Genomic DNA, 26,080 nt, shown 5'->3' on the forward strand with positions numbered 1-26,080 from the left:
AGCCCGAAGCCAGGCTCGGATGCTCGGCCTCTGGGGGTACACAGTGAGCTCACAGACCCAGTGTGGTGGTCCCACCGGACCTGTTGACCCAGCACTGCAGACTGCTGATGGGTCGCACATGCCTTCAGGCTGGCTTACCTGTGACCACACCCTTTGTCCCCAGACCTCTGCCTATGGGGCTACTTTGTTGGCCCCAAGAACTGAACTTTGCACTGACCCCTGCTGGTCTGGACAGGTGCTGAGATGCTTGTATCCTGCCCCCCGGGCCGGGTGCCAGCTCAGCACCTGGCAGGAAGCACACACAGACACAGCCACGGGCTGCCAGACAGGGCTAATGCTTTTATATTAGTTTTTCTGTAGAAAAAAAAAAAATCAGCTTTGAGGTTTTCATCACTCTTTCCTTTTTTCTTTTTTAAAAAAAAGGTACCCAGCACTCCCTGCAAGCCCAAAGAATAAAAACGGTGTCTCCTGGGTGGGGCCGGGCCTTCCTCATTCAGCCCAGCGCCAGGACCTCCATCTCACTCCTGCCCGTGGCCCCTGGCAGTCCCGGGAGAATTGTCCCCTGGCCTTGCCCATCCAAGACGTGCCTGTGGCTGGCCAGGGAATGGCAGGGAGTGACGCCCCCAGCAGCTGGGGGCCGTGCGGGTGGGCCCGGGGCAGCAGTCCTGAAGGTTCCTGTCCCCAAAGGTAGGGAAAAGGAACAAAAGCCAGCTTTTGTGAGTTCCAGAGGGTAGCAGGCACCTGGCCGCAGAGAGCTCGGGCATAACTCTGTGTCTTCTCCAGAGGATGGGCGGACTGACGGACAGGCAGACGACAAGATGTTCTGGCCGCTTCTGGCTGGGGCAAGAGCTGTTGGTGGCATAGGCCAAGGAGGGCCACTTGCACGTGACTGTGTGTGTGTATGTATGTGTGTGCGTGTGTGCATGTGTGTGTGTGGGGGGGGATAGGAAGTGTGAGCCCGTGCACGCCAGGGTGGGGTCAGGCCCTTCCCTGAATCTGGGTGATTCAGAGGGAGTGATGGGGTGGTGGGGGAGGGGTAGAGTGGGACCCTTTGGAGGGCGATGTGCAGCGGGCTGTGTGTAGGTGGGTCATGGTATCTGTGAGTGTCTGGCTGTGGCACAGACTGCAGGAAGGTGTGGGGATGGGAGACTGTGTGTTCAGCTTGTGTTGGGGGGTATGGGGGTGCAATGCTGGGTATGTCGAGGGTGGCAGAGTGGAGGCTCACAGGGCACAGGCACGTGCTGCAGAAAGGGGTCCGATGTCCATCGTCCTACAGAACATGTGGGAGAGTCAGGGAGGCCAGAGCAGACCCGCCAGCCACAACCTGCCTGAGGGAGCCCCCTTGACAGTGCTCTGGGGGGACCAGGAGACTGCGGGCAGGAGGGGAAGCTGCCCCTGCGAGTTCAGAGCCAGTGGGCATCACTGGGAGGTGCTCATGTTGCTGTGGCCGGGCCTGCTGTGAACTAGAGGGCCTTTGGGTCCCACTGGACTCTTGGGGCCTCACCCAGGGCTCTGCTCCACTGACCTGACCAAGGCCAAGAAGGGGCAGATTCTCTCCCATCCCAGGACTCCCCAGGCCCCTCATGAGGTCCACAGCAACCGTCACCCCTGCTGCTGACCCCTCGCTCTGCCTGAGAGAAGGGGCTCCACCTTCATAGCCCTGGACCCCTGGAGTAGAAAGAAGATGACTCCTGAGCACTGCCCCAGGCCTGCCCTCCACCCTCACACCACTGCCCCTACGCACACTCTTCTGCCCACCTGTCATCCGCCCCTGGGGTCCTCACACCCCTCAGGTTCCTTTCTGCCCCAGGCCCTACTTCAATTCAACTTCCTAAGGCGGCCCTGTGGCCTCCCAGAACCACACCCTGGCCCTCACCCCCAGCTTGGCTCACCCTGATATCACTCTAACCAAACCTCTCCACTGGCTCCTTGCCAACACCCCCTGCCCTCCCCAACATCCCCCTCCAGCAGTCCTGCCTGCCAGCCCCTCCTGTCTGCACCTCCTTCCCTCCCAGCCTAACCCCAGGATCCACCACCGCAGATAGTCTCTTGCCAATGCACTCAATTTCCTTGTTCCTTGCCCTCCTATCCCGCACACCTGGTCAAAACCCAGCCATGGATGGATCCAATTATCCATCTTCACTTACACCCACCACCGTCTACTGAGCACCTGCTGCCGCAGAGAAAACATGAGGCTGAAGGCACCTGGTTGACGTGACTTTATGTCCAGCCACCAAGCCACTAGCCTGTGACGGCAGCTGCTCAGTCCCTGTCCATCCTGCCCCAGGAGGAGCACTGACCCTCCTACAAAGCCAGGCCCTCCTGCTGTTTCCACAGGGATCACCAGGACACCCTGCTCTCATCTCTTATGTCTTTAACGCCTCCCTCCTCAGCAGCCCTTCCCCATCAGCATCCAAACCAGCTCCATTCCTTAAAAAAGGCCCCACATGAACTGAGCCCTGCCTGGGCTTCTCACTCCTCCCCACTCCCATTCCCTCTCATCTCTTCACAGCAGACTTCTTCATAGAGTTGTCTACACTCCCTGGATCCACTCCTTTCCGCCACTTTCTCCACCCCAGTCCCGAGGCTGCTCCCCACAAGGTCATGGATACACGCAGCGGGCCCTTGGCAGTGCTCAGCTCCAACAGCCTCTCAGCAGCACTGACACAGCTGATTCTCCCCACTGTGCATGTATGCATGACATGTTTGTATACATAACATGCATGTATATAAATGTGTGTGCACATAAGGGAGGGCCCGTGTGCATGGGAATGCATGTGTGCACATGTTCCACATCTGTAAATATGTGTGCATGTGTGGTTTGTGTCTTCCATGAATATGTACTTTGTGGGTATGCACACATGTTTACATGTGTATGCATGGGTACGTGTGTTGTGCACTGCATATATATATGGGTCTTGTGTTACATGCATGTGTAAACACCCTCTCATCTGGGCTGTCTGTGGCTTTCCTACCTCCTTCCCAAGCTGCTCCATCTCAGCCCCCTCTGCAGGCTCCCCTCCCTCTGGCCATGCCTTCTCTCTCCCTCCTGAGCTCCCTGACCTCCTGCAGCCAGGGTGACTGTTCAGGCTGATGTCTGGATGCCACCTCCAGCCCAGACCTCACTTCGGAACCCCAGACCCATATATCCAACCCATCCCTGGGCACCTCTCCCAGCGACTTTCAGGCCCCTCAACTCAACATTCCCCCAAACAAACCTGTTCTTCTCATCCACCCTCTCTTCCCAGCTCGAACCTGGGCCTGGCCTCTCCCTCCCCCCGCGTGAAGTCTGCCTCCCCAATCCTGTCAGGCCATCTGCTTGTCTGTAGCCTCACTTCCTGCCCCATACTCTCTGGCTTAGATCACAGCGGTGGCCTCTGCCTGGGCCCTCACACCACTCCCTGCTTCCACCGCACCAGGCCTGTGTGGGACCCTGCAGGGCACTCACCTCCCTGCAGGGAAGCCCCGGCACAGGCCAGCCTCCGTGGGCTTGCCATTATACCCGGCCTCCCACCCTCGGCCTGGCGCACACCAAACGCTCTTACAGGTTTGCACAACGATCGGTGACCCGGGGACAAGGGTGATAAATGGACAGAAAGGCCCCAGATGGGTCAGGGAGCAGAAACTGGCAAGGAGAGGTGAGTGTGCCCCACACAGACCACCCACCTCTGTCAGACCCCATTCACCTGGTCACTATCGCCTCTCCTCTTCCTCCTCATCCTCATCCTCCTCGTCCTCCTCCTCCTCTTCCTCCTCCTCTTTCAATCGATCCCGGTCCTTGGAAACGTCACCGAACTCAAAGTTGCCTTCTATGTCCAAGACCTGCAGGTGCTTCAGCCTCCGGAAGGCGCTTTCCACCACAGAGCCCACGGCCAGCTTGTTAAACCTGCACGGCCACCCACGTGGGGTCAGAGCTAGGAGCCCCGCCCTCAGAGTCCCCACACTTACCCACCCCTGAAGGGAAAGCGGGGGGAAACGGGCCCTCCAGGAAGATGGCACAGCAGACACAAAAGGCATGGGGCTGGGAGGCACCGTATCAAGGGGAGTCCAGGCTGTCCAGGGTGGCTATAGCTTGCGGGGGACAGGGGCTGACCCCGGGCCACTCATCCACACAGTGAGGGAAGGCTATCCACTGCATAAGCTCTCACTGCAATTTGGGAACCTCCTCTAGTCTGCCCTCTGGAATTAACTCTGAGTCCTGAGACTACTGGGCCCGGGACACCCTGGTGCCTGGTGTGAGGTGGCACACAGGCAGGGTCAGAGCCATGCTGGCCAGGGGACACACAGATGTGGGAAGGCAGAGGCTGGGCTCTAATCCCAAGCCCCCTCCACTCTCTGTGCCCCTGTCCCCTGCAGGGGCCAAGCACAGGTCACATTCCACCCCAATGTTGCCCAGCTGGGACCCTCTGGGCCACAAAGCCCCTGGGAAAGCACACCTGCCTTTCTCCAATATGTCTTCTCCTTTCTGGTGTAACGGGAGGGCGGGGGGGGGGGGGCGGGGGCGGGAAGGAGGGGCAAGGTGGTGATGTTGGCAAGAACCACCCTGGCTCTGCTGTATGGAAGCTCCCCATCTCCTTGGGGAGCTGGTCTCCCTGAACTATTCTAAACCCCCAGGACCCAGTGAGGACCTGAACATCTGCTGTCCTGGGTCTGAAGCCCAGGCACGGCCCAGCCGATTGTGGACACAGCATGTCGATGCTCTCTGGGCCTCAGTTTTTCCAGCTGTAAATTGGGAAGATGCTCTCTGGGATCCCTTCTTGCCACAGTCACACCGATAATGCCCAGGTGCACCACTTGGATTTGAACACTGACCTCTACCTGCACGCTGTTCCCAAGTGCCTTGACTACGCCGCTAGAGCCAGGGCGGGCCCCAGGGGACCTCCTACCTGAGAAAGATCCCCTTGAGGTTGGGTGTGGAGTCGAAGGCATTGGCAGGCACGGTGCTAATCTTGTTGTTCTGCAGGTACAGGTACTCGAGGGACTCAGGGAGCCCCCCGGGGATCTCTGTGAGCTGATTGCCAGCGATGTCCAGCAGCTACAGGGGTGGCCAGGGAAGTAAAAGCATTTAACAACTTGCAAAGACCCCCACAAACACTGCCCGCCCCCCGCAACATATCTAAATCTAAATCTCACCGTAACCTTGGGAGGTGGGATCTAAAACTATCCACATTTTCCAGACAGGGAAATAGAGGCTCAGAGGTTAAGAGATGTGTCCAAGGCCACACAGCCTATACAAGGCCAGAACCCGGCACGCCTGACTCCAAACCCTTGTTCCGCCGGCTCCTCTGCCGTCCCACGTGGGTTCACAGCCAGGATGTCCTTCCTCACTAACGCACATGCCACCCCCATCAGACTGGAGAGCCCGAGGGCAGGGCCAGGGATCCTCGTCTTTGAATCTTGCCCTACTGTCCCAGAGGAGGTGGCGTTAAGGGCCATAGGGGTGGGGCTGCTCATTTCTGGACCTCAGGGGCCATATGGACAGGGGTCAGACTCAGAGTCACCATGTGCCTACATTCCAGGAAGCAGGAAACCAGGAAAATGGGGTGGTTTTCCTAGAGAGCAGGAGACCTGGATGCGCACGGCCCAGCTCACTGCCCCTCGGCTGTCAGCACACCTTCATCCAACACACACTTGTGCAGCCCCGGATGGGACTCCATCATCTCAAGCTCCCTTCCTCAGCCCAACAGGCAGGGGCTCGGGGTCAGGAAGCTGAGGGCCAAGAATCCAGATTCAACATTTAAGGGGAGCACAAACTTCACACACCACAGAGAGCCCCGTCTCCTCCTCTATACCCAGGGCTCCCTGCTCCCCACCGTGTTCCCTTCGCACGGCTCCAGCACCTCCTCATTCATTCCACGCATCCTCTATGCCCATGGGTGCTGCAGACATGGCACCCATTGAGACACTGCCTCTACCCTCGGGAAGCCAGGCGGCAGGGGAGATGGACACAGAACCTGACAAGGACAGCCAGTGGAATGGAGCTGAGACGAGGGAGCCCGGAGGAGGAGCCTGACTCAGCCTAGGGTCAGGGCCCCTGACAGCAGCCAGTGCAGGTAGGGGCTCTGAAGTAGCAGGAGCAGCTGCTGCTTGTAGAAAGATCCAACAGTGAGAGGAAGAGTCGCCCCAATAGACACCCCATCCCTGGCTGAACTCATCCAGGCCCAGGCAGGTATTTAACCCACCCATCACTGTTGGCTTCTAGAGGAGGTGACACCTGAGTTCCAAGTAGATTAGAGGCTCCAGGAGAGGGGTGACCCTCCATCTGTCTTATTGCCTGCTGGCTCCTCAGTTCTAGAACTGCATCTGCTCAGGGTGGGGTCTCAATACAGACTCATGGAAGGAGTGAACGGGTATCACCAGCGCGGAAGTGGTGCTTCCAGCGGAGGGGCCGGGATGGGCAAAGCCCAGCACACCTGGGAAAATAAGGAACTCAGCTGGGGACAGGGCAGAGCAGGCCTTGAAGGCCGTGGCAAGGACTCTGATCTGGGATCTAAGGGCAGGAGTGTAAGCTGATCATATGTTTTTCAAGATACCCTCTGATTGCACATGGAATACAGGAGTAGAGCGTTCCTAGGACGGTTGGGTCCAGGTGAGAAATGAGTATGAGCCGCAGGGATGGAGCGAAGTGGACAGGGTGAGATGTGATGGAAGAACTGGCAGGGGATGGCAACAAGGGGCATTGTGGGGCAGGCGGTGTGAAAAGGGGATGTCAAGGGCAGCTCCCAGGTATCACGTGGGCACCAGGGGTGGTGTCACCCCTTTAGTGAGTTAGAAAATGCAGGAGGAGCCGAAACCGGTTTGGCTCAGTGGATAGAGCGTCGGCCTGCGGACTCAAAGGTCCCGGGTTCGATTCTGGTCAAGGGCATGTACCTTGGTTGCGGGCACATCCCCAGTAGGGGGTGTGCAGGAGGCAGCTGATCGATGTTTCTCTCTCATCGATGTTTCTAACTCTCTATCCCTCTCTCTTCCTCTCTGTAAAAAAAAAAATCAATAAAATATATTTAAAAAAAAAAAAAAAAAAAAAGAAAACGCAGGAGGAGCCGGTGTGAGGGAGAGGACAATGGGGTCTGGACCCCTTGGGAACAGGTTCTGGAGTGTACCTAAGAGGGACTGATGGGCACAGGGGGCTGACTCTCATGTCTGGCACTCAGCAGGGCAGTCTGGGTGAGGAGAGACCCCCGCTAAGGCTGCTCCTGCAGGACCAGCTGCTCCCCTGACTCCCACCCTCCTTCATCCTCAGGCTCTGCCTCACCTCCCTGCCCCCCACTCAGACATCCCTGTCCTGACAGCTGCCCCCACAAGCATGGACTGGGAGCCTAGCCGGTCGGGGCCTTGGGTCCAGCAGTGAACACAAGAGACTAAAATGCCGGCCTTTATTCTAGAGAAAAGAACAGGCAACAAGAAAGCAAACAGATGACCTAATGCCTGGGAGGGATGATGGTTATGAAGAAAAACAAAGCAGAGGAAGGAGGTAGGCGTGAAAGACCTCCCAAGGAGGTGACATTTGAGCATATCCCTAAGAGAGAGGGAGGAGCAAGCCCTGGGACATCGTGGGGGGGGGTGCAGGGGGGGGGGGCACAGAGGACAGCATGGCAGGCCCTGAAGCCCCCTGGGGGTCTTGGCAGCACCTTGGCCCTGCCTCCCAGGTTTCTCTAATGAGGTTCCCTTTCGGCCCCTCATTAAGTCCGGGGGGCGGGGGGGGGCGGATTTCATTGTGAGAAGCTCAATTCTTAAGGCCAGACATCCTGCCTGACTCTGACCATGGCCACAACAGCCATGCCCACGGCTCAGAACACCTCAAGTAGACTCCCCCAGCCCTCCGGAGACCACCTCACCGCCTTGCTGCCCTCCCCCAAGTCCAGCCTTCTCTAGGCACATATTCCTGTGCCTGTGGGTGGGTGAGCATGACTCCCTGCCACCTGAACTGCCTGCCCCAGTCCTCCTGAGCCATGGGCCTCTGCCTGCAGCCATGACCTCCCCTTACTCCCACAGCCCTCACGCCTGTACCTCCACTTAGTGAGCTCTGCCTGGCCTCACCCGCTGTATTCGGCCCTTCACTCCTTTCCGGGCATGGCAGCCATACTCTCCGCAGGGCCCACCCCCCACCCTCTCACCCCCCCCCCCCCCCGCCACCCCCATTCCTAAGGCCTGGCCTCCCCAGCAGATACTTCCCCCATAGCCCAGGCCCCTGCCCACCCCTTTACCTGCAGATGGGCAAGGTCGGCCCAGGCACTGGGGCCCAAAGCCCGGCTGCGCAGCCGGTTGCCGGTGAGGTAGAGCTCACGCAGCTGGGCCATGCCGGCCAGCGCCCCGCGTGCCAGGGCAGCCAGCTCATTGCGCTTGACCTTCAGCACATGCACGTTGCGGGGCAGCCCCGGCGGCAGCGTGTGCAGCCGGTTGCCAGACATGTCCAGTGAGCGCAGCAGGCGCAGCTTGCGGAAGGCGTCGCGGTGCACCTGCGGGCTGGCGATGCGGTTGTAGCTGAGGTTCAGCTCCTCCAGGAAGTAGGTGGTGGCGAAGTCGTCGCGGCCGATGCCCGTGATCTGGTTGTGCAGGATCATGAGGGTGCGCACGCGGCGGGGCAGGCCGCTGGGCACGCGCTCCAGCGCGTTGTTGTACAGGTGCACGGTGTGCAGCCGCTTGAGGCCCTGGAAGGCCCGCGGGTGGATGCCGTGCGCGCGCAGCTGGTTGCTGTGCAGCAGCAGGTACTCGAGGCTGCGGATGGGGGTCAGCACGTCCGCGTCCACGCTGCGGATGGCGTTCTTCTCCAGGTGCAGCAGCACCAGGCTGCGCGGCAGCCCGGCCGGGACCCGCGACAGGTTGTTGCTGGACAGATCCAGGTACTCCAGGCTGGAGAGCTTCCTGGGCGGGAGGGAATGGGGCCGTTGGCAGGAGCCCGCACAGCAGGAGCCCGCTCTTGTTCCCACCATTTTCCCAGGGCAGGTGGCCGGGAAACGGCCTCTAATTCACCCCAGTTCTTACTGGGGGACCTCAGTCCTCTCCGGGCCCACTGGATTGGCCATGACCTTGGTGTAGAAGGCTGAGGCATGGTTTCTGATTCATGGAGGTTTATTTGAAGACCAGTTGTTTAAGATCTTTGGGGGGCGGGGGGGAGGGCTACTTTGGACTCTAAAAAAAAAAAAAGGAAAACATATTTGCCTTCAACAAGAATGTCTGAGTTTCTATTTTGTACCAAGAAGCCGGCCTCTGCCAAGCTTCCCTGCCTCACTGGAATGTTGGCAGCCTCGCCCATACACATCACTTGCTCTTGGGGACAGAAGTGTCAGCAGAGGCACAAGCCTCCAAGTTCCTTCTCCAGGGAGCCTGGCCAGGGCAGGGGGCGGGAGATGCGTGTGAGAGGGCCTGGCCGGGTGGGCGCTGGGAGGGCCTCCCGAGCCTGGTCCCGCTGAGGCCCCGGCGGGGTTTACCAGAAGGTCTCGTTGTCCAGGCCCTCGTCAGTCAGGTAGTTGTTCTGCAGGTACAGCTCCCGCAGGTTGCTCAGCTCACTGAAGGCACCCGGCGGGATCTTCTCCAGCTTGTTGTTCTAGGGGAGGCGCAGGGGGAGGGAAGCATGAGACAGCCAGGGGCGAGGTGCTCCGAGGGCTCTGAGGGAGCCGTGAGGGGCGGGCCCGGGCCTGGAGCACGGACAGCCAGGTGCCCAGGCTTCTGCCTCCTTCTCTGTATGGGGATGCTGTGCCCTCTGGCATGTACTAAAGACCCCACAGCCTTGCCACATGAGCTCTGCCCTCTCTCTGGCCCCTGCTCTGACGGGGCCCCATCTGCCCTCTACCTCCTACCTTGAGGTGCAGCTTATAGAGGGCAGGCGGCAGGTGCTTGGGCACGTGGCGCAGGAAGTTGCTGGACAGAATAAGGATCTCGACGTTGCTGGAACCGTTGAACATGTTGTCTGGCAGCCCGGCATCTGCCAGCTTGTTGTTGTGCAGGTACACGGACCTGGGGGGCGAGGTGCAGGTCCTCACCCACGCAGGCCCCCGCTCCACCCCTGGCCACAGCGCCCGCTCACCTGGTGAGCCTCCAAACCTTGCTCAGGTTGGGCCTGGGGCCTAGGGCACCTTCCCTCCATCTGAGGAACCTCAGGCTCAACCTAATGTAGTCCCCCCCCCCAGTACCACTGAGGGGACCAAGGACCACCAGCAGTTGCCCCATAAGTTAGTGGCAGAAATAGGATTTCCTGACCCCCAATCCATGCTTCCCCATAGCCTTCAAGACTCTCAGTCATTCCCCCCTGTCACACCCACACAGCTGGCTCTGAGTTCCGTGGGACCTCCTGAAGATGGGGCGTGTCCCTAACACCTCTTGTCCCTGATGCTCAGCACAGGGCTTGGCTCAGAGGAGTGATGCCTCATTCATTCAGTAAGTATACAGTGAGTGTCCCCACATGTTGGGAATGTTCTAGACTCTGAAGGTATAGCAGTGGACACCACCACCAAGATCCTGCCCTCATGGAGGTAACACACTGGAAGGCCAGAAGACCAGCACCAAAAGGAATACACAGAAGACATAGCTCATTCCTGCTGTGTGCCTCTCTTGGGCCTCGGCCTTCTCATCTGTGGGATGGGGCCACACACGGTGACCCTGGCTCCTCAGGGGAATGGAGAGAACCGAGGGAGGTGACAGATTCCGGTACAGAAGTGGCACCAGGAGTGTCAGTTCCACCAGCACCACCCTGCCCTGCTCACTCCTCCCGAGGCTCTGCCCCCAGGGACCTCAGTCCTCTCCGGGCCCACTGGATTGGCCATGACCTTGTGTAGAAGGCTGAGGCATGTTCCCCAGCTCCCACAGCTCCACAGACATCACCCTCCTCCTCTTGCCTCCTCATCCTTTAGGTCTCAGCCTTTGGAGCCCGTGCCCCCGCAGCCCCCGGCGTCTCTCACCACAGCCCTGCGCAGGGGGCCCCATGCCCGCACTGCCCAGCATGGCCCTCCTCCAGGGCCCATCTGGGTCCTCTCTGCCTCAGTCAGGGTGGCAGCCTCTGCTCAGCTCCCCCCTCTCCCCAGCCTGAGCCCAGGGACCCCTCTGACCTCTGACCTCAAGTTTGGCTTCTGGCCAAAGGTGAGCCCATAGATCTTGGTGAGATAGTTGGCAGCGAAGTCCACACTGATCAGGGTATTTGGCAGGAATCGGGGTGCCAGGGTCAGCTGGAAAGGGAAGAGTTGGGGCAGAAAGACCAATGGAGGAGAGGAGGTCGGCTCTGGGCCCCACTGCCTGCTGCCCATTCAGGCCCCTTCACTTGTCTCCTCCCAGCAACCACAGCTCCCTTTCTAAGGTGGAAACCCGTCCCCTTCCTCTGATAACACAAACACAGACCCTCTACAGCTCCCCTGAGCTTGGCATTCAAAGCTCGCCAGCCTGTCCCCTGCCCTGCCTGTCCCCCTGTTCTCTCCCCTCACTGGCCCCCGACACTGGCTGTCCAGCCACCGTGAGCACCCATGCTTTCCTAGACACAGCCCACGGTGTCCACCCTTCACTCATTCAACAGCAGAACCTGAGTCTACCACATTCCAGGCACGGTTCCAGGAGCCCGCCGGGCACATCCTGGGCAACGAGACAGAGGAGTACCTCTGCCCGCCACCCCAAGCTGACATCCTCATCCTCGTGGAGAAGACAATAAACAGGGGATAAAAGTATCTGATAATGACCACTGCTGTGCAGGGAATCCAAACAGGCTGAAGGCAGAACGACTGGGTTGGGTGCTCAGGGGACAGGTGACAGGCACTTCAGGCATGACACACCCTAAGTGCCATCTGAGAGGAGGGCTCCCAAGGCAGCGGGAGCCGCATGCAAACCCAGTGTGGAGGGTGAGGTGCAGGGCTTGGGGGCTGGAGAGGAGCAGGCGGGCGTGAGCAGGGCTGTGTTAAGAGAAGCAGGGGGAAGTGTGGCTTTCATTCTGGGTGCAAGGCAAAGCCACCGGAGGGTTTAAGCAGGGAGGGGGAATGTAGGGGAGAAGCAGGGCATGATTTTTAAAGGTCACTGTGGCCACTCTGAGGAGGCAGGGTTGGCCAGTTGGGAGATAGTGCGGGGGGGGGGGGGCGTGCAGTGCTGCTGGACGCGGTGAGCCAAGCCCTCGGGCTTCGCACTCAGACTAGCAGTCCTGTGGGTGGTTGGAGACGCCCCTCACAGAGATGGAGAGCGCGCAGGAGGCCTGTGGGCTGTGGACAGGAAGCAGTCCTACTTCCCTTAGACCTCTGGGGAGACATCCAGGGGCCAGAAGGAACTTTGAGGCTCAAATGGGAGGAGGGGGAGGGGCCGGAGGTTGCCACTGGACCAGGTGATTATGGAGAGAGTGCAGAGAGAAGGGCCAGGACGGAGCTCTGGGCACTCCCCATATACTGAGCTGGAGTGTCTTTGTGCCTTTTCTCATGCTGTCCCTTCCACTTCAGGACCCCTGCCTGAAATCCCATGACCCTGCACGGCCCTTTAAACGCTATCTGCTCCACAAAGCCCTGAAAGTGTGCCAGCCCCGCTATCACCCCACCCGCTTGGCCTCTGTCTTTATTAACTGGCCACTCTGATGCCCCAGGTTAAGGCGTGGGGTACGGGCCATGTCTGAGCAGCAACAGGGACCTGAAGAAGTCCTGGTGAAAGCTCCCTGAGCTCAGCCTCTGCCCCACGGGGGCGTGGGCAGCACACCTCCTCCCTGCTGCAGCCCCTCACCTTGTTATTGGCCAGGTACAGGTAATTGAGGCTGGTCAGATGCTCAAACGCCTCCTCGGGGAGCCCTTCAAAGGACAGGCATCGGTCAGAGCCCTGGATGAAGGAGACGCTACAGGGGAGCACACCAGCACCAACCCCCAAGCCCACCCCACATGCCAGGCCCGGGAAGGGCGCTCCCTGAGGCAGGTGTGGCTCTGCTCTCGTCCCAGCCAGTCCCCACAGGCCTTCCCAGCCCCTTGCCCACAGGGGCCCAAGCTCAGAGGAGCAGGTGGGAAAGTGTCCTCTGAGGGGTGAGCCACCCGGGTGGGAATGGGTGCCCCCCGTAAGGTCAGGCCATGGGATGGAAGACCCAGACTAACGTTTTCCAAGTCAGGAAGGCGTGCTCCCCTGGGGGCAGCCCCACAGGATGAAAAGCAGGGCACAGATTCAGCCTTGGAGCCTCCCCACCGCCCGGCCCGCCCCTGCCCCATGTAGTGTAAGGACTCGCTGTCACTCGGATCCCAGCCAGGCTGGCCCTTCTCCAGGCCCGAGGCTCCCAGACCCTTGGATGCTGGGACTCGCCCAATTATCTAACGAGAGGGAACAGTTACGTAAACTGTGCAGCAGCCTCCATGGAATAGCTGCCGTGTAAAGATGGCCGCGGAGGGTTTTAGCAGCAGGAGGAATGCTGCCGAGCTAACTGCCGAGTGAAAGCTCTTACGATAGTTGTACCGCCTACACTATACATTCAGCTAGGAATGAGAAAATGCAAAGAAAAGAGACTAGACAGGATTGTGATGATGGTTGTGCAACTGGATAAAGGACTAAGACTCGTCAAATTGTACCTCTCCATTGGGTAAATCTTATGGTATATAAATTACACCTCAATAAAGCAGCTTTTTAAAAGTGGAAAGAAATATGCCAAAATGTCAATAGTGATGAACTCCAAGTGGCAGAATTGACTGGGTTTTTTATTTTCTTTATTTCCAAATTTTCTATTATAATAAAAATTACTTTCATCAGCAGCAAAAGAATCACTTGTTAAAACGTGAGGACTGTACAACTCTTTGATTCTAAAGTCCTTCTGTGACCGGAAGAGTCCACCACAAAGGTCTTTGAATCCTCTCCCGAGTCAGAGGCTCCCAGGTCCCAGAGACTCCCAGGGGTGGCTTTTAGGCAACATCGGGGACCCACTGCCACCCAGACCTGCTCTTTCCCACACCCCGGGGTGCGCAGGGCGGGGCTCTCCCTGCCTGGTGCCGCCCCGGCTCTGGGTGATCCCTCACCTCGGGAAGTCAGGCGGTTGTTCTGAAGGTTCAGCGTCTCCAGGCGATGCAGCCGGGAGAGCTCCTCCGGAAAGATCTTCTCCAGCTGGTTGTTCTGGGGGTCAGGGGTGGGAGTGGTGAGGAGGCGGCAGGGGGGTAGGCCCAAGCCATCCTCAGCCCCAGTCTCTCTGTTGGGCACCTCTCCTGGGATTCTCCCCTATGGTAGACAGGCTCTGGGTGCTAGAGGCCCAGCAGGGACCGCAACAAACATGGGGTCCCACATTCTAGGAGACCACATGTGGGTGTCCACAGGAGTTCAAACTTGTCCCGCTGGGTGGCAGCCCATTCTCCCACAGACCCACTTTTGGTTCCCTCTCTGGGCTGCGTTCCCCACTCCCCTGGCCACACTTTAAAACCTGGGTGTAGTACCACCTCCTCCAGAAGCCTTCCTGGGTTGGGTTGGGAGTTAGAGTTGGAGCTGCTCTGGGCTCACAACTAGTCCTTCTATCTCCCTCTATCATCCTCTCCACTTGTCCCGTTTACTGCCTCCCCCACACCTGGGAGGGCCTCAGGCAGGGTACGTCCGAGTCCTCTCCATGTGCCCAGCACCCCACAAGGGACCAGAGGTGGAGAGCAGGTTTCCAGGAGATATTTTATGAATGGAGGAGCGAGTGAATGAGCCAAAAATAAGTGTTGTCATCAGCTTGTCCCTTTCCATCAGAGGCTACCCTGGCCTTGGGGTCCCCCCCCTGCCAGCCCAGGCCCACAGGGCTGTGTGCTGGGGAGCGGGTCGCTTTCCTTCACTGGACCTGATCTCCTCTGGAAATGGATGTACAGCCCCGTCCTCGCCCGGGGTACCGGGCAGCGGTGTGATGGGGCGCACAGCACTCCCAGTCCCCATCTGGAACGCCTTGTCCCACTTCCTATACCTCCGCTGGAGAGAGCCCTCTGTCCTCTGAACCCCAGAGCACTCTATGGGGTCCGCTTTGCTCTTGTTCTCCTGCCGGTAATGGTGCCTGAGGGCCAGCTGCTGGGCAGCTCTGTGTCCATTTCCAGACCAGGCCTGACTCTACGTACAGGCCTCAGCCAAGACTCCTCCCAGGGAAACAAAGCCGGTTATACCATGTGCTCGGTGACCCAGACAGTGATCAGAGGGCGACACCTCAACGTGGAGCTAGATCCTCGTGTCTGACCTGCTCCAGCGCCCCAGGTCTGGGGGTGGGGAGCCAGGAGCACTATGGGTTCTGGGATAGGAGCCATGAGTATGGGGGTTCTGGGACAGGAGCCGTGAGTGTGGGGGTTCTTGGACAGGAGCCATGAGTGTGGGGGTGCTGGGCCAGGAGCTGTGAGTATGGGGGTTCTGGGATAGGAGCCCTGAGTGTGGGGCAGCCCTGGGGACCACTGATGCAGTGCCCATCTCACCTGCAGGGACAGGTGGTTGGTGTGCTCAGGCAGGTCCCCTGGGAACTCGCGCAGGTCGATCCCGCCACAGTCCACGACCCCCTCCTGGGAGCAGGCACAGTCTCGGGGGCAGTTAATGGTGGCTGGGCCCGGCCCCGGCTCCTCAGGCCTCAGGACCAGCACCGGCTCCTCCTCCACAAATTCGTTCTCTTCAGGGCTCAGGCTGTGGGCGCCATTTCGGCCAAACACAGGGGCCCGCACGGCGAGCACCTGTCCCAGCTGCAGCTGTGGAGGCAACAGCAGCAGGAGCAGCAGCGCCCGGCTCCGGGCCATGGTGCCTGCAGGAGGGGGTGAGTCAGACCCAGGGAACCAGGGCTGACTTCACCGGTTAGGTGCAGCAGGCACGGGGCTAGGCCACAAACGTCCTAATGGGGCCCTTGGCGCACGAGGCAGAGCCCACGCTGGATCCTGTCCTCCGCACGCCTCTGATCTGGTGACTGCTGTTCCCCCACCCTCATCCCCCCACACACCCCATCAGGGCTGGCCTCAGGAGGGAGGGGGTGAAGTGAAGGTCTGCAAAACCTCCCACAACCCTCACCAGGCCCGGCCCAAAAGAATCTGTGCCCTCCTTTACAGAAGGCCCAGGAAGCGCTGTGCTGTGCAGGGCTTGGCCTGGGCTTTGCTGAGCTCCCCCTCCAGCTGCCACAGGCCATGGTGGGCCCGGCCAGCAGGGGCCGCTCAGCTCTTCAGCTGGCCATTCTAGGGTCCTCTGATCGTGGCCCTGCCAGTCTTCCAACTCTCGCACCCACCTGCCCCAATGATACAAGTCTATTTGGTAGGTCCTCCCTCCAGGCCTAGTTCCTTTTTCCTGGAATGCCCTCCCCTCTCTTGTGCAATCAGCAAGTTCTCCAAGAAATTCCAGCACTGTGTGCCCTGGGAAGACTCTGAAATGCCCCAGGGCTCTCCATTACTGTGCCCCCTCCCGCTGGGCATGAATTGGGTTGGGTTGTGAGTACATTAATGGTGTCTTCCTCCCACAACAGGGTGAGTCTGGGTGGAAACCCAGGCAGAGCGGGCGCAGAGTAGGCACCAGTGACGGGAGCTGCTGCTGCTTCTAGAAGCTCCCAAGTCCCATTCCTGGTGTTGGACCCTCAGCTGCCCTCACCAGGGCCTGCTGTGCTCACATGACCACTACCACCTGCAGGAGACCACTCCCGGCCTGGTCCCCTGGGGCAGCAGCGGGGGGGGGGGGGGGGTGTTGGAGGGTGGGGGGGGGAGGGAGAGACACAGAGGATAGCTCCAGGCCATTGGGAAGATGCTGGTTCCATTTTCCCAACAGCCCATGGGCGGGGCTGGTCCCAGGAGTCCTTTTCAGGGACTCACTCAGAAAACCTCTCTGGGGTAGGTGAAGTCCCACCAACCCCAGTTCGAGTCGCTGTCCTCCACTTAACAGCTCTGACCTTGGGAGCTCGCAGCTTCCGAGAGGAGTCCTGAGTCACAGCCGCAGGCACCTGGCACCGATCAGGGATCAGGTGACTGCTGTCAGTGCTGCAGCGAACACAATGCAGGCAAGTACCTGGGCCTGGGGCACTGCTCCTCAGTCTGAGCCCTTAGGAGGGTCTGACGAGATGGTGGGCCGGGAGGTACACTGGAAGCTTGGTGAGGACACGGATGTCTGGTTAAGAAGGCGGGCTCTGGAGCTCAGCCCTGGCTCTTAGCAGCTGTGGGACTTTGGGGAGTGTTGCCACCCTCTAAACCCCAGCTTACTTACCTGTCCCCGAGCTGGTAGCGGGGATGTCCTAATGGGAAGAGTGTGAGATTCAGTGGGACGCGCGTACTGCACTCAGTAAGTGCTCAATAAATGTTAGCTCTTCCCACCATTAATATCTCATCTGTGGGCCTTGTTCACATGTCAGCCACACCACTGCCCGCTCCCGAACCCCCTGCTTCCTACCCTTCCTTCTTGTGCTTTGTGGTCCAGTTCCAGGCCCACCTCCTCCCGGAAGATTTGAAAGGTGTGAGGACAGAGAAGAGGGGTGGCAATCGGGCTTGCTTGACCCTATAGGTCCCCAAGGCCTAAGCCGACTTGGGCCCCAGCCCTGGCCTGGCAGAGAACCAGGGAGCCCCGCACACACAGAGTCCTGGGCTGCAGCCTGGCCCCATGCCCACCCTACCACATACTTGCTGCCCCCGTGCCCGTCCCCTGACCAAATGGACGGTAAATCCTCAGCCAGTCTACAGACCATCATTCCCGTGGCACATTATAACCCCCAGCAAGCTCAACAGCCTTCAGTCCCTGGATCCACCAGCATTACTCTGTCTGACTCTGCTCAGAACAGGACTCTGGGCGGGGGAGGTGGGCACAGGCTCAGGCCCCAAATTCAATCAGGGCAAAGGGCCAGGGAAAAGGCGTCTCTCCACACATCCTGTGCACTCATGGACCAGCTGTTTTCCTCCTTCTGTATAGGTCTGTATAGGTCTGCAAACTGTATCTGTAAAAATATTTTATTTATATTAACGTATGAGCCACATTGAAAATGTTATCACCACTTTATAGATGAGCGAGCTGAGGCCCCGTGGGATTGGCCAATGTAGCACAGCTGTTAAAAGGCAACGCTGAGCTCCCAGCCCAGGTCTTAACCACGATGCTATGGTTAATGCAAAACACAGGTGGGCACTGAGGGCCGAGACAGACCACTCAGGGATGGCTCCGCCCGTAAGAAGCTCCCCCGTGCACTCATCCAATGTGGTTGCCGCATGTGGCTCCTGAGCACTTAAAATGTGACCAGTCTAAATTGAGAGGTGCTGTATGTGTAAAATGTAGTGTACATGGGCTTCAAAGACTGAGTACAAAAAAGGTAAAATATCTTATTAATATAAATGATCATAAAATAGCTTATTTACCTTTTTTCTTCCTTTTTCGTTGGGTTTTTTTTTCCCCTCACTTGAGGATATTTTTTAATTGATTTTTAGAGAGAGAGGAGGGGGGAGGGAGAGAGAGAGAGAGAGAGAGACATTGCTCTGTTGCCTCCCATACGTGCCCTTATTGGGAATCAAATTCAAAACCTAGGTATGTGCCCTGACTAGGCATCAAACCTGTGACCTTTTGGTATACAGGATGATGCTCCAACCAACTCAGCCATCCGGCCAGGGCACTCATTTATTTTTTTATTGATGACATGATAATATTTTGGATCTATTGAGTTAAGTTATTAAAACTAATTTTACCTGTTTCATTTTACTTTTTTACAATGGCTTCTAGAAAATTTTACATTACATGTGTAGCTTGCATTTGTGGCTCACACTATGCTTCTTTTAGACATTCTGTGTAAATTGTGTGACGAAGGGAAGCTAAAGTCCATGGGAACCCAGAGGAGGCCTAACCCTGCCTGGGGCCAAGAAGACTTCCCAGAAGAAGTGATGCCTCGTGTAGACATGAGAGATGAGAGTATTAGGTAAAAGGCAAAGGGTGATACAAGCAAGGGGTGCACAGGCCCGGGGACCAGAGAGCCCATGTTATGACCTCTGAAAAGCTCATGGTCTGGTAGAGGCTGGAGACTGGGAGTGATGCAAGTGGACAGTGGCCACAGTCCGGGCGAAGAAAGGACTTGAAAGCCAGGTTAGGGAGAGTGGCCCTTCTCTTTGGGGAGATGAGGAGCTGTGGGAGAGTGTGGTGTAGGCAGGCTTACGGATGGACCAGGGTGGAGCTTTCAGAGGCTGTGCAGTGGTGCAGGCAAGGGCTACTAAGCCTGTTCTGGGCAGACAGGGAGGTGCTGGGCTGCAGGGACGGAGAGGGAGCTGGATTTGAGGGAAAAGAATAGACAGTGCTTGCCCTAACCAGTTTGGCTCAGTGGATAGAGCGTCGGCCTGCGGACTGAAGGGTCCCAGGTTCGATTCCGGTCAAGGGCATGTACCTTGGTTGTGGGCACATCCCCAGTAGGGGGTGTGCAGGAGGCAGCTGATTGATGCTTCTCTCTCATAGATGTTTCTAACTCTCTATCCCTCTCCCTTCCTCTCTGTAAAAAATCAATAAAAATTGCCGAAACCGGTTTGGCTCGGTGGATAGAGCGTAGGTCTGCGGACTGAAAGGTCCCAGGTTCAATTCCGGTCAAGGGCATGTACATTGGTTGCGGGCACATCCCCGGTAGGGGGTGTGCAGGAGGCAGCTGGTCGATGTTTCTCTCTCATCGATGTTTCTAGCTCTCTATCCCTCTCCCTTCCTCTCTGTAAAAAATCAATAAAAATATATTTTTAAAAAAATCAATAAAAATTAAAATTAAAAAAAAAAAATAGACAGTGCTTGAAGAGTGGTGACCCAGTGCCACTCCTCCTCCTCCCAGCTTGACCAGTCACCCTTAGGACCTTGGAATCCTGAGCAACTCCAGCTCCACCATCTGGTTTGCTGTGTGACCTTGGCTACATCACTACATCACAGGCCCATCAGAGTCTCAATTTTTGGTGTTATTGTTGTTCTAAGACTGTTCAGCAACGTAAGTCCCAAGGCCCCTTCTAGGTGCCCGCCATGTTGGAGCTGTGTGTGTGGAAAAAGAGAGAACAGACCCCTTGTCTCTGGAAGTCCCCAGAGTGAAGAGTTCCCCTGGCGAGGAACAGCTCGCACCTTTGGGAAAGCTCTGAGCTCTGTCTGGGCAATGGAGATGGGAACTCCTCGTGAGGAAGAAATGAAATGACATGCCCAGCTGGTGCTGGCACTCAGCAACTGTGACATCCACACCCGGGGTTCTTGTTACTGCACCTGGGACCCGCTGCCCCGCCACCCCAATGCTCAATGCTCCGAAGGGCTAAGTATGGGATTAAAGCAGGAAGAAGACGGAAGGGGAGGGTAGATCCCCAAGTCAGCAGGCAGAGCCTCAACCCCCCAGCACCACCTTCCTCCTCCACTCAAATCCAGTAAAGACTCGCTGATCAAGTGCGCTGGGCCCCGAACAGCTAGCTACATCTTATAGACTCCAACAGGAATCCCAAGACAAAGAAACTGAGGAGCAAGGGGTGCCCATTGCTGCCGAACCCCAGCAGGTTCCTACTCAAACGCCCCCGATCCGGGAGCTGCTCCTGCTCCCTTGGCTGGGTTAGGGAGTTCCTCTGGGCTCCCACCGCACCCCTGGCCCACATGGAGTGGGGCTCAGGAAATGTTTGCTGAATAAAGAAATGAATTTGTGAAAGGCAGAGCTGGAAAAGATCTGCAACATTGTCTGGTGTGATTCCCTCCGTTTACAGGCAAGACCGGGGCTAGAATTTGTGTCTTCTGACTCCTGCCAAGAGCCTTGAGCTGGTCTTAAAAGCCGGGTAGGAGTTCCCCAGGCGGGAAAGGGGGGAGAGACACTCCAGACAGGGCGGAGGGGCTGCACGGTGTGGGGATGGGGAGGTGGGGGGGGGGGGAGGAAGAAGGGAGGGATGGGGAGGAGGGAGAGATGCTTAAGGAGGGTCAACAGGATGAGGTCCCGGTCTCCCAGGGCATCAGCCACTCTCCTAAGGTGTTGGTGATAGGGCGCCATCAAGATGCCAGGCAGGTCATGGTCAGAGCTCTTACGTATGGCTCCACCAGGCCTCAAGGTGCCACCATCAGTCACCCCTGACCATAATTCAGGTAAAAGGACAAAGTGCGCCCCCACAAGCTCTCATGAAGTCATGGGGATCTGACATTTCTTAACTTGCGTTCTAGGCTAGAGGACACCGGGCCCTGGGCCTTCGAAGAGGACAAGCCCGCCCAGCCTCCCTCTCCCCGGCCGCCCGAGTCCACGGGCCGTCTCACGCGGGTTGCGTGGCCCCTGCAGTTGGAGATGCACACGCCGCGCCGGCGCGCATCCCTCTGCGCCGCCCAGACCCGGAGCGTCGGACCGTCGGACCGTCAGCCCGCACGCACGCACCCCCGGGGGTCCCGGCTCCTCTCCTGAAGTCCGGGCTGCAGCTGCCTCCCGCCCCAGCCCCGGGGCAGCTCCCCTCCCCGTCCCCGCCCCCGGCCGGACTGGCGGTTCCGGGACCTGCACCCGGGGGTGTCGCCGACTGGAGAGGCGCCGCTCCCTCTGCCCGTCCCCCGCGTCCCCCCTCCTCAATCCAGCGGTCCCAGCGGGGCGGCAGCCGCCGGACCGACAGACGGACACCTGGCCCGCGGCGGGGAGCTCTGGCTCAGCGAGCGCCCGGCGCTGGGCTGGGGAGCCGAGCCCCAGGCGGGTCCGCAGGTGGAGGCGCGGGCTCCGCCTCACCTGTCCGCGCGCCGGGAGGCGGACCTCTGCCCCTCGCTGGGCCTCAGCGTCTTTGTCTGCGCAGAGGTCCGAGGGGGGACTGGCCGGGATGAGTGGCGTGAAAAGCCACGAGAGCACTGCGCCCCGGCTTCAGGTCGGGGGTCCGCTCCCCTCCCCGGTTCCACCTGCCCCTCACAGTCCCCGTCGCCTGCCGCGTCCTTCCCTTCCCCACGCCCAGCCGCCCTCAGATTCTTTCCAGATGTGCGCGGCGGGAGGGGCCGGGCCGGGACCAGCCTCCGGCCGGAGAGGAGAACAGGCCCAGCCAGATCCGATCGCGGAGGGGTCGCCACCCCGGGGGAGAGCCGCCCGCCCGCCCTGCCCTCCGTGCAGCGCTCCGAGGGGCGAGCGGCGGCGGCCCCCACCCGGCGGTCCGCGCCCGGCGGGAAGTCCGCGTCAGCTGCCCGGGCTCGGCCCCGACACCTCGCCCCCCGCCCCCCACCCCGCCCCCTGCGCCCCCGGCGCCCCCTACCTGCCGCGTCCCCGCGCGACGCCGCGCCCCACCGGCCAAACGCGCTCTCCAGACTCTCCTTCGCGCTCCGCGGGCGCGGGCTCCTTCCATTCAAGTCCAGCCGTGCGCTCGGCGACGCGAGTTTTGTTGTGGGTTTTCTCCTCCCCGCCTCTCCCCCGCCCCCCCCCCCGCCCCGCGTGCATCTGCTGGACTCGGGCTTTCTCCGGACACGGGCGGAGGGTCCCCGTAGGCGCGAGGAGGGGAGGCCTGCCCCTTCCCCACATTGGACTTGACCGGGCCCCACTTCCAGGGGAGGCAGAGCCGCCGGGCCGACCCCTCTCCCCGCCTCGGCCCTGGCGGGACCGCCGAACCACTCCCCTCCGCCCCCTCCCACCCCCGCCCAGGAGGCTGGAGAGGCGGGGGGTGCAGCCCGCACTGCTTTCTAGTTCCCATCCTTCCGCAGTGGAACGGGACCCCGGTTAAGGCCCCAGCACCTGAATGAGGGACGGGGAGCGGGCCCCTTCCACCAAGGGCCTCTGCGCTCAGTTTCGTCCTCGTGACGGGTTTTGCAGCCGCTCCAGGCGCGAGTACCTTTCTGTTCGCTCTCCCACCCCGGGGTCCTGCGCCGTGGCTAACGGGGCCGCCAGCCAAGACCCTGTGGAGTCGCTTCCCGGAAAAGTTCCCGGCCCTCCCCACACTCCTTACCCGCTCCTTGGCCCTGGGCTCACAGCCTGGTCAGCCTCGAAGGGCGGTAAATTGGGCAGGGAGTAGGGTGCATGTGGATCCCAGTCGCAGGGAGACAGTGGGGGTGAGGAGCGAGCCCTCGCCATGTTGCTCCCAGGAGCTGAAACCGTTTCCAAGTCAAGGAGCATTAACTACTAGCAGCTTTTACATGAGCCATTCATTCATTCTCTCGGCCTTGGAGATTTAGGTTGAGCAAGTGATCCCAAGTTTGAGTGACACTGTTTGGCGCCAGGGGCTTTGGCAGTTGAGCGGGGTAGGGCTGGTTTTCGGTGGTACTGGGCACCTCCGCTGCCTAACAAGGCTCTCCCCCCATCCCTGCTCCGGCCTTGTGGGCAGGGCACCCACAACTACCTTACCTAGCTGCCCTCCTGCTGCAGAGGGAGAAGTCACTCAAACTTGGGATCACTTGCTCAACCTAAATCTCCAAGGCCGAGAGAATGAATGAATGGCTCATGTAAAAGCTCCAGGCCTTTCACTGGCTTCTGCTGCCACATCCTGACTGTACCACACGCATTACGCTGTACTTTCCACAACCCTGCAAGAGAATTGCTGTTGCCCCCCGTTCGCTGATAAGGAGACAGCCTTAGAAAGGATGTGGTTGAGTAACTGAGTAAAATGGCCAGTTTATCCTTCCCCACAGCTCAAGTTCTTTCCACGATGGAAACAGGTAGGTAATTTAAGCAGGCAAGTGCAGAGGCTGGGTTTGAACCCAGGACTGTTTGTTTCCATTATCTCAAAAAACTCAAGAATTTAACAAGAATGGGAAGGGGAAATATTTTGCCTTCTTTGTTCTCCTAATTCTGAGCTCAAATTTATGAGCATTGGGATGATTCACAGATTGGACAGGGGCCAACACAGAGATGCATCTCGTGTCTTCTCAACATTGAGCTTAGAGTCAAGTGGAGCTAGAACAAGGTGCTACTGGCTTGAATACCCATGAATTAAAGGAAACCTCTAGAAGAACAATGAGAAATAGCACATACTGAGTTCCTACTACGTGCCAGGTACAGTGTTAAATCCTTAAATATCTTAATCATCTCAACACTGTGGGGAAGGTATTCTGTTTCCTGTAACTGCGGGAGCCAGCCAGAGGGCACACCACATATCCGGCCCCTCTCCTGGACCCCAAGAAATAGACTCTTCTGTGGGATGCCAAGCTAGTGCATGCCCACACCTGTTCTGTGGCTGCCCAGTGCTGTAGACACAAGCTAAAATCACCTGTCTGAAGTATAAGATGGAGGAATCGCTTTGAGTGTCTCTGGTGGGAAATGGGGGTGACCATGGTGCTCTCAAAGCAAACCCTCTCACTTTCAGAAGGGCTGTAAGGACAGAACGGATTTGAACTGCAGGCCTCCTGAGTCTGCTTGTGCTGCTTTGGCTCCTTTGTGCTGCCCTCGTTTCAGCTCCTGTTTAAGTGCACAGTGTCAAGTACCAGCTTCGGACTTAGACTTGTGTTCCAATCCCAGCAGGGTCCTAAGGAAGATAAAAATAGTACCCAGACCTCACCGAATGTCTAAATTAATGAGAACACGGAAGCAGAGGTCTCTGCACAGCCCCTGGCACATGGTAAGTGACCAATAAAAGGTAGCTGCTATTATTATAAACCATCACCAAGACCTGACTAAACATGCAGGAAACAGGTATTAAAATAGAAATGACAGGTGACTAGGATTATACAGAAACCCCTGCATTGCCCAGGTTGGTGCCTTCTAATTCAAAACAACAAGAAACAAGAACACTCAAGAGGGAAGGAGTAATGACATACATATGGCCAGAGAGCTAGGAGTAAAGGAAGACTGTCCTGAGGATCTGATGAGGAAAAAGCGGACCTAAGAAATAAGATGAGGGAGGTGAGGTGTGGCTATACTTCATCATCAGAGAAGGAAACAATTCCTCTTACTCTGAGGACTCAAGACCTTTCCTTATTAAGTAGAGCAGCAGAGTCCCAAATACAGAGCTATGGCAGCAGCTTGCTTTTCTGGACATTTAGAAATCAAATCGCATGGTGTTGTTTTGTGTATATGGATTCCATCTGAAGGATCTTGATAAAAGACATTACATAGCAAGCAGGGTATGATGGAAAAACCACAGGCAAGTCAGGGACAGAAAAAGTCTTCTGGGCTCCTGTAACATCCCATACAAACTACTGTTGGACTTTTCTGTCGTATATTGTTCTCATCTCTTTCCCCCATTGGATTGTAAACCCTCCAGGGCAAGAACCTTATTTTATGTTCTGTATATCTAAGCTAGTATATCTAAACCAGAATTTAACTTTAAGATTCTTTTTTGGCTTCTAAATCTTATGTTCTGTAAGGTCCCTTTCTAGCCCCAAAACACCATCGTTGCCATAGGCAGAAGGAACCTCCAAAGATGTCCATATCCTACTCCAGTGGTCAGCAAACCACGGCTTGTGAGCCACATGGGGCTCTTTGGCCCCTTGAGTGTTCTAACGCCACTTCTTCAAAATAGACTCGCCCAGGCTGAAAACCGACTTCTGTGCACGGGCCACGAAGTTTCAATCGCACTGGACGTGCGCGCCCGCACGTGGTATTTTGTGGAAGAGCCACACTCAAGGGGCCGAAGAGCCGCATGTGGCTCACGAGCCGCGGTTTTCCGACCCTAATCTGTAGAGCCTGTGAATATGTTACACTATCTGGCAAAGGAACTTCAAATGGGAGATTATCCTAGATTGTCTAGGTGAGCCTAACCTAATCACACCAGCTCTTAAAAACAGAACTTTATCTGGCTGGAGGCAGGAGAGATGAGGCAGAAGGGGCATCAGAGAGATTTGAAATGTGAGGACTCAACTAGCTTTGAAGATGAAGGAAATGCAGGCAGCCTCTAGGAGCTGAGAACAACCCAGGTACCAGCCGGGAAGCAGGGACTTCAGTCCTGTGGCAGCAGGAACCGCATTCTGCCAACATCCTGAAGAGCGTGGAGCAGATTCTCTTCCAGGGCCTCCAAGTAAGAGTCCAGGGCAGCCAACACCTTGACTTTGGCCTCATGAGATCTGGAACTGAGAAACCAGCCAAACCTACCCAGACTTCGGAACTATATAAATTTGAGTTAAGCCACTCAGTTTGTGATAATTTGTTACAGCAGCAATAGAAAACGAATACAAACGTTCATAATTAAAACTGCATTTCCCCACACATCATTTCACTAAATCTTCACAATAAGCATGACAGTGTTATTGTCTCCTTATTTTAGGAAACTGATGCTCAGGGAAGGATGAGCAACTTGCTCAGGTGACCAGCTAACAAGTACTGGAGCCACAAATCAAACTTTGGTCTTCAGGTTCCAACTCC

At 57.7% G+C, this 26,080-nt stretch overlaps 1 protein-coding gene across 1 annotated transcript; it reads right to left on the reverse strand.

Moving 5' to 3' along the window:
* Positions 1–319: 319 nt before the first annotated feature.
* Positions 320–22,123, reverse strand: PODN (podocan). Its single transcript, XM_028142136.2, has 11 exons — positions 22,050–22,123; positions 15,342–15,658; positions 13,941–14,034; positions 12,676–12,740; positions 11,050–11,159; positions 9,798–9,954; positions 9,429–9,544; positions 8,205–8,862; positions 4,887–5,035; positions 3,687–3,886; positions 320–1,270 (listed from the first exon to the last, which is right to left on the reverse strand). The coding sequence occupies exons 2-10, from the start codon at positions 15,651–15,653 to the stop codon at positions 3,694–3,696; spliced, it is 1,854 nt and encodes a 617-aa protein (XP_027997937.2). The 5' UTR covers positions 15,654–15,658; positions 22,050–22,123; the 3' UTR covers positions 320–1,270; positions 3,687–3,693.
* Positions 22,124–26,080: the final 3,957 nt, after the last annotated feature.

This window comes from Eptesicus fuscus, chromosome 9 (assembly GCF_027574615.1).
Source record: "Eptesicus fuscus isolate TK198812 chromosome 9, DD_ASM_mEF_20220401, whole genome shotgun sequence".
NCBI classification, from domain to species: Eukaryota; Metazoa; Chordata; class Mammalia; order Chiroptera; family Vespertilionidae; genus Eptesicus; species Eptesicus fuscus.